The following is an 8538-nucleotide window of genomic DNA, read 5'->3' as shown; positions in this document are numbered from 1 at the left end:
TTAAAAAATTTAAAAATAAGTGATTGATTGATTTAGTTGTGGAATTTAGGTAAAAAAATTAATAATTTGAAGTAATTAAAATTTTGGAATGCAAAAGAATTAAAATTAAAATTATGAAAATTTTTAAATCAAAACCGTGAACTCAACTAATATTAGTACTATCATATATATCAAAATTTAGTTGTTTGCATGATATAGTGAACCGAGCGAAGAATTATAATATTTTATACTAGAAAAAAGAGAATAACTCAAATAGTAACTATATGAGTTAAGAACATGTGATTGTTTTCTTATAAATGTTCGATTATAGCATTCTAAATATTAAGAATTAAATAAATTAAATTTTGAACGTAAAGAATTAAAATCATATCCAAAAACTCGATCAGTATGATTATTATATACTATGTATCAAATTTTAATTTATTGCATAATATAATAAATGATCTTATAACTCTAATAATTTATAAAGAAAAAGAGAAAACATTAACTCTATATTTTTATAATATTAAATAGATGAATTAAGAATACGTGATTTTTTTTTATTAATTATGTGATTATTTTTATTGAAACGGTACAATTCAAAATAGTATACCCAATTAGTATTAACACATATAGTAGTGAATTGATTTAAGAACTCTAATGTTTTATTAAGAAAAACAGAAAATATAATTCACATGTCTTTAACATATTAAAGAGATGAGTTTAGAACGTGTAAACATTTTTTGATTAAGGCTCGAATTTAATGTTCCAAATTTTAAGAATATAAAGAAAATAAAATTTTTTTATTAATACTACTAAATTTTTTTAAATTCAAAATATTAAACTCAATTAATATTAATACATTATATATCAAATTTTAATGCATACCATGTGAATTGAGCTAAAAGCTTTAATACTCCTTATAAAGAATCTTCTAAATTAAAAAGTTATAAAATTAAATTTATCAATATTAAAAATTACAGTTTAATTATAAAATAATTATTTTTGGCCATAGTAAATCTAATCTTTACTATTTATAAAATAAGATAACAAATTTTAATACTTTGTAGAGCTAATTATTTTATTAAATTATATAAATTAAAATTTGTAAAAATTAGTTTGATAAGAAATCTGTTATATGGTTCATTTTCTAATAAAATATATTATTATTTCATAGGTAAATAAATGTACACTAAATATATAGATTCAATAAAATATAATATTTTATTATTTTAAATATGTGTCCTTAAATAAATGTAATAAGATATAAAATAAACTGCCATCATAAATATGAGGATTGTATGCTAATAAAATTGTAATCGCATAATTAGTGTCAATGTCCTTAAAAAAGTATATTTAATTAATACTTTAATATAAAGGGTACAAAAGTAAATAAATATAACATGAATTTAAATAAAAATCTAAAACAATCTAAAATGACTATTTTAACCTCAATATTGCATTATGGCTTGGAGACATTATGTCTCTAAAACATTTTCCTTTTCTTTTTTATGGTAATTACCAAGGATATTCACCGGCGGACCCAGTGACTATTTCCGCGCTGATTAGTTGTATTTTTTAATCTTGCTACATCTTATCATTTTATTTTAGTAACTATTCACTTTTTTGGCTGCATTTTGGCAGGTCCTCAAAAGATATGAAGGGGCACGTTATTATTCTTATGTTTCAATTTGTAAATGAAAATATAATTTTAATTAAACTCAACATTAGCTCCTAAAATATTCAAAATATTTGAAAATGAACAGAAATTTTTTTCAAAAAGAAAAAACTGATAAGAAAATATAGGAATATGATAAAAAAAAATTAGTAAATAATAACAATAATAATATCAATGATAATAATAAATAAATAATTATTGTTATTATTTACATGTTAAACATAGTGAGTGACGTGAGTCTAAACAATAATCAAATTCAAACACCATATTGAATCTTCAATTGTATGGACCCAAGCTCTAATTCAATCATATTAAATGAGAAATAATTAGCTGCTTAATATAAAGCTTCACTAACTTATTGAATAAATAAATACAAATCTGAAATATCACAAATCATTTTATAATAGAGGAGGCGGCTTTGATATTTACAACAAAAGTGAAGGGTAGATATGGAAAAATAATTAATTATACACAATGATAACTTTTGTCACAGGGGTTTGGCCATGATGGAGTATCTCCCGACTATGCATCATTGTTTCAATCTTGTATTATTGTGAAACATGGATATAATATTGCCTGCCAAACATTGGCTAAATATAATCTTCAATATAATAATAATAATAATTATTATTATTATTATTATTATAAAAAAAACAACGGAAAATAGAGCGGACAATTCATGTAAGACTAGATACTAGGAGTAGTAGTCTAGTACCGCATGCTGCAAGAAACTATACATTGTAGATCATTTAAGCAAAATTTAATTCTGTATGAAAGAATGACTTTGCTAAACCTATGTTCCCTCTCCATGTCCATCTCTATCCCATTCCATTTATTGCTAATTACTATCTTAAAACTCCATGTTTTACACCTTCCTTTCGTTATAACTTCTAATTTAAAACATGAGGATTTTAGGACAAACATGGTGTCGTCGGCCTGCAAGATGAAAATATTGCAAAATATATGGTTGGGCCAATTAACAACTCTGCCCACTTTTAAGCCCCAAATCTAGACTTGACTAAAACCCAATTCTCCAAAGATACGTATGATTTCTTAATTCTTATAAATATAATTGATTCAACCTCATTTACTTAAATTATGTATTACTACAAAATATAGTTTCTTGAGCTCATCATTTAAGCAATTCAATTTGTATAGAAATAAATTCTTTTAATCATATAGCTCTAATATGCAAAGCATCAAGTCGAGTAAACCTACTTACTTGAACATTGTAAGTTTTTTCTTCAAAGAACGATGTGTTTTTTTTAAGGAGAATCAATAATGGTTCTCATTTATTTATGTGATGACTTAATCCTTCAACCTATTAGATGGAGAAGAAGCGTTTAACCAACTGAGTTGCACTTTATTATTTTCGAGCACGCTGATTTGTTTTCTTGTATGCCCATCCATGAGTATCGTTGAAAATTTTCTCTACTCGGCATCTAACCCCATATCAGCTCTGCCACCACTTTTACGTTCCTTTTTTGTTGTGCGAGATTTTAACGATTTCTTCATGGTATATGTACAAAACATATCTGTTGAAACAACAGTTTCATAGTTAGAGCATTTCCAATCATTTACACTAAACTCCAACTCATTTTATTGTAAATGTCACATCAAACTCCAACCATTTAAACTAAAACTCAAACTTAAAAGAAAATTATCTATATTATGCCTTTGTACTCACATAATTTGAAAAGATTTTTGAGTTTGTTTTAGTGTAAAACTAAAGATAGATATATCTTACTCAAAAACCACAAATGAAATTAGTTTTAGAATAACATTAAAGCTAATTAATTACTCTATTTTAAGTTTTAATGTACCATTAAAAATGCTCTTAATAGTTTTGTTTCAATTATTAATGTTTATTCATATTATGTGGCATGTGGGTAATTTTATTCCATCATTCAAAACGAGACTTGTATTAATATTTGAATACATAGTAATTTGATAATTTCGTATTCGTTTTTTCTCTCTAACTAGAAGCAATCACAAATTGATTAGCGTTAAAGATAATCACAAATTACTGAGATATTTTTAAAATCCCGTATTCTTGAGTTGTTTTATATAATTTGCAAGGTAAAGATTAATGGCAATTATTCAATTGTGATTCTTTTTTTATAAAATGGGAATTGTTTTACGGAGAGTAAAACTTTAAATGGAAGAAAATACAATTCGTTAGTTTACAAATACCCCATTTTTTACTATTATTAAGATTTACTTGAGAATCTTGGTTTTGCAATAGAAGACTAATTGAATAAAATAAACAGTATATATCGTAAGTTATGTTCATGATTAATGTCAGCAACAGATCTAGAGAATATTCGATAATCATGAGCAAACATGATCCACTGATTTAAGTATTTCTCTATTTAAATTAATCTCCTATGTTGCGTAGCTGGGGAAGTGCGATTTAAGCAAATAACACATTAGTTTAGTAGTACTAATAATAAATATTCAGTGCTTATTTATTACATAGCTGGCTTGACAATTACAGTTAATTTCAAGGATGTAGTTTATAAAACAAAACCTGTTATTAGATCAAATCTAACTAATACTCCAGCATACTATATTGTAGGGTTTAGGATGTCTATTACGTATATCAATTGAGATTACACTATTTGCAAAGATCTAATATGATAGCCATAGTACATGGGAAAATGCTAAATTTCATTGCTTGGTTAGACTGAATTTTCTTCATAACTTGGTATAAATTTTTTTAATATGCTCTATATATTATGTGAATTATTATAACAATGCCAACTAAGATTCTTGATTAAATAACTGTCATTAGTTCATTACCATGGTGATTAGGAAGGATTAAGTTGCATATAATCATGACCTTAAGCGGCTCTCGTGTGTGTTTTCAAAGCATGGTCCCACTAAAAAGCAAAGTTTGTGCTTAAAGCACAATTCTTTGCCAAAGGCATTCTTTTGTACCAATATTAATTTGATTTTAGTAATAATTAAAAATCACTGTCCATCTCAACTTGCAATCTTGCATACAATAGAAAGCTGAAACTAAACTACTACTATAGGAAAAAAACAGTAGACAAACACACTCATTTTTATATAATTACAGATGGGTACAGGTAGTTTACAACTAGACCTTCCAAATAAATAAACAAACTCTGATTAATTAGAATAATGCAAATATAATGAGACTAGGAAATAGGAAGTTACTTACCCCTCTCTCCCTTCTCTGTCTCTCTCTTCAAAAGATGAAAAATGGAACTAATTAAGCTACTCCTAAATGCCTAATGAAATTTTAACTCACTACACACACACACATGCACTCATCACCCCCTTTTTCCCACAAAAAAATTGGGTCTACCATGACAAAATTACAAGGAAACAAAGGGCAAAACTCCACCAGGTTTCAAATTCTTGTCTGCAAATTTTACCACAAAACAAGAGCCTTTAATTCCCTCTCCACATTAGCTGTTCCTTTTGCATCAAAGGTTTGTAGCTTTGGATTACCTTAGTGAGGAAAATGGTGTAAGAAAAATATGATCTTTACAGTTTTGTAGCATAGTGCAAGACAATAGAAAATATTTAGGATTCAAATTTATACCAATGATATTTTGTGGAGATGGATGAATACTTAGTGATGACTTGTTTCATTTATAGCGTCGTCCATGCTTCTGGTTTGAACCTCCACGTTGCGGAGATCATGCAGATGCTGCAGGATTTCTTGAAGGAGATCCATGCCCTTGTCACCTTTCTTTAGAAAGCTAATGCAGTGCTTGAGAAACAACCTATCTGCCTCGAGAGCTTGCAGTCTCTCGTAGAGATGGTCGACCTCCTCTGTGATGGCAAGCTTCTTATTCTCCATTTCGAACTCTGATTCATCGTGAGAAGAGTCATGCACTCCATTTCCATTCAGCATGTCATCTCCGTCTCCATTCAGCATGGCATCTCCGTTTTCATCACAGATTGCATCGAAGAGGGGGAGCAATGATTTGCCCTGGTGGCCCGCGACTCGCCTGTGTTGATGATGATGCTTCCCATTCGTTGTTTCTTTAGCAACGCCATTTGCATGTCCATTTGTTTCACCATTAAGATGATGATGACCATTTTCTTCCTCGAAATTTTGCTCCTTGTCATCGTCATCATAATCATCCAATGTCAAGAGCTTCTCTTCTAGGACCTTGAGCTGCTCGAGTATGGACATCCTTTCTTCCTCAAAATCGGCTAATGATTGCTCCAAGTTGATGACTGCATCCACAGGCGTGCTCTGGTTTTCGTATTTTTCTTGATGGCTGTAAAATCCATCTTCTTCCTTGGCATCTTGATTCAGATCAATGGACAATCCATCACTATCGTCAGCATTGCTACAAGAAGCCGATGAGAATCCACTCCTCGTGCTCCCGTCTTTGATCTTCCTCAACGTCCTCACCTTCTCCCTACTCTCATACTCGAATAGCTTCTTCCTATACCCTTCCAACTCCTTCTCCACCTCCTGCTTCTCCCTCTCTCTCTTCACCATTAGCTCATTCATGAGCTGCAGAGCTTCTTGATCGTATTCCGACTGCTCCTCCATCATCCTCTGATACTGCAGAGCCTCCATCCGCATCGCAGCCTTCTCTTCCTGCAGCCTGTTTATCATTGCCATTGTCTGATTGGCCGCCACAGCAGAGGCATTCCGCTCCTCTTCCAACTCCATGTACAAGGATTGCAACGCCTTGCGTTCTGATCTCAGTGCTGCCTGTAACCGCTCAACAGTCACAACTCCATCACCACCTTCTAACTCATTCGTCACACTCCCATCCAATGACTCTTCAGTCCCCAAATCCCTCTTCTCGAGCTGTGATAACTTCTTGTGCAACTGGTTGTGGCTATCCACAGACGTCGGTGTATCAGGAAACTTATCCTCTTCCTCAGTCTCATTCACCTCAGACTGAAACAAAGGCTCGTTCTCCTTCACATGCTCCTTATCCTCAAAGGACAACGATTCTAACTCCACCGTCTTCTCCTCAACTTCCCTAGGACCTAATAGAACAAATTTTTAGAGCTCAAATAAAAACAAAAACAAAAAATCCAAGCAACTAACACATAACTCATGCAAGCAAGAATTCCAGAATTACCATGATCATCATATGGTGCAAAAAGATCAGCACAACTCGTTGAAGGATCTTCGCGACTGCACTCATACGTATGAACAGAATCTTGAATTTGTATCATCTCATCTGCTACATCTAAGTCAGGAATTTCAGTTCCAATTGAGACATCTGCTTCATTTTCATTGTTTCCATGATCAACCTCCTCACATGCTACATTATTATCTAAACACAACAGCATTGTTTCAATTGCATATTCAAACAATCAAGATATCACACAATTCTCAGCAAAGCAATCTCAGAAACTAAACAAAGAAATTGCAATATACCTGCAAGATCATCTGATTGTTCCTCGATCGATGCTCCAGCCATTTCTAGATCTCCATTTGCCTCCACAGAAGGCCACCGTGCCAGTGGAAACACGGTCTCAAAATAAGAGCCTTTCGCATGAAACACAAGAGAGTTTTCATCTTCTTCCATTTCCATGGCCTCAAGCATCGTGTATGTTGGTTCCTCATTGATATCAACATCAAGAAATGCATCAGCCCTTTTCTCCTCTCTCCCCAAAACCAATGGCTCTCTCTCATTGCTTTCACCATCATCTTCAATCCTACCATTCCCCTCGCCAAGATGCTCATCCGTCATCGAATCGACCAGTTCAATCGGAACCAACGTGTGACCACTGTAATCCAGGAAAAACTCCAAATGCTGAGGCGGAACTTCATCTTCTTCAACACACACCTGCACAGACTTATCCTTCATGATCAAAACAGACTTCTCTTCCTCGAGAGTTTCCTTTCCTCTCTCAACTTCATCTTCCCCTGCTTCCACCGAATTGCCATCAATCTCAACCATTCCACCGCCACCAAAATCAGCAGAAGAATCTAGAATCTTCTCCGTAAAATCATCAAATCCTTCCTCAACTCGATCACAATCAACAATCAAATTCTCTTTCTGGGTACATTCCAAAACATCCCAAGATGAAGTCTTGAGCAGAATACAAGAAGAAGGTTTCCCACCATCATCATCTACACACACCCCACAACAACAACACTTCAAACTCACCCCAAACCCTTTCATCCATGGGAACACAGCGAAATTCTTCGACGAGGAAAAGCAATCCTTGCACATACCCTCGGATTCCACCAACTTCCGATGGTTAGAGCAGTAACCCAGCCCCGAAATCTCCTTGCAGTGGGCTTCGCAGAGAAGATCCTTGTGCATGTTTTTGCCCCCTTTTGCGGGATCGAAAACGTGATCGATTCTCGTGCACCAGAAGCACGGAGGCTTGAGGCCGAAAAAGTGGGCGAATTTGATGATGATGTAGGAGAAGAGGGAGTTGAGGAGGAGGAGGAAGATCAGAATCCATTCCAGCACGGCGTAGATGAGAATCAGTGTGATTTTGTTGGTGTTTCTGTGTAACATCGTTGCAAATCTGTTTGCAGCCATGTTTGTATTTACAGTTATTGAAGCAGAAGCGAGATTCAGGTGGAGAAAGAGAGGGGATTAATATGAGATTGAGAAAATGAACAATGCGACAGCTAAATTAAGTCTTTCAGCATTAGGAAAAAATCAATAGAAGCAAAGGAATGTTGATCACATTTTGATTTTTTTTTTTTCATTTTGACGGATTAATAGAATGTTGATCACATTTTTAAAATATTACTCCAATTTGTGATAAATTAAAAAAGGGAAGAAATCGTAGTTTAACAGGAAATATTATATTGCAATAATTTTTTGTTTCTTTTTCTGAGGTAGAGTATTACGTCAGGGCTGAATCTGAAAGGAATTTATGTTACTCCTAGTATTTAATTATGTATT

The 8538-nt window shown here is 32.7% G+C and overlaps 1 protein-coding gene across 1 annotated transcript; it reads right to left on the bottom strand.

The window, feature by feature from the left end:
* Positions 1-4706: 4706 nt before the first annotated feature.
* On the bottom strand, positions 4707-8303 carry LOC125208951 (myosin-binding protein 2). The gene is made up of 4 exons (XM_048108492.2): positions 7047-8303; positions 6745-6942; positions 5232-6649; positions 4707-5137 (listed from the first exon to the last, which is right to left on the bottom strand). The coding sequence occupies exons 1-3, from the start codon at positions 8164-8166 to the stop codon at positions 5262-5264; spliced, it is 2706 nt and encodes a 901-aa protein (XP_047964449.1). The 5' UTR covers positions 8167-8303; the 3' UTR covers positions 4707-5137; positions 5232-5261.
* Positions 8304-8538: the final 235 nt, after the last annotated feature.

Source organism: Salvia hispanica, chromosome 1 (genome assembly GCF_029641045.1).
Source record: "Salvia hispanica isolate PSC_SH4W2 chromosome 1, Shi_PSC_v1, whole genome shotgun sequence".
NCBI classification, from domain to species: Eukaryota; Viridiplantae; Streptophyta; class Magnoliopsida; order Lamiales; family Lamiaceae; genus Salvia; species Salvia hispanica.
Note: the sequence above shows the minus strand (reverse complement) of the source record. Positions and strands in the feature narration are given on the sequence as shown.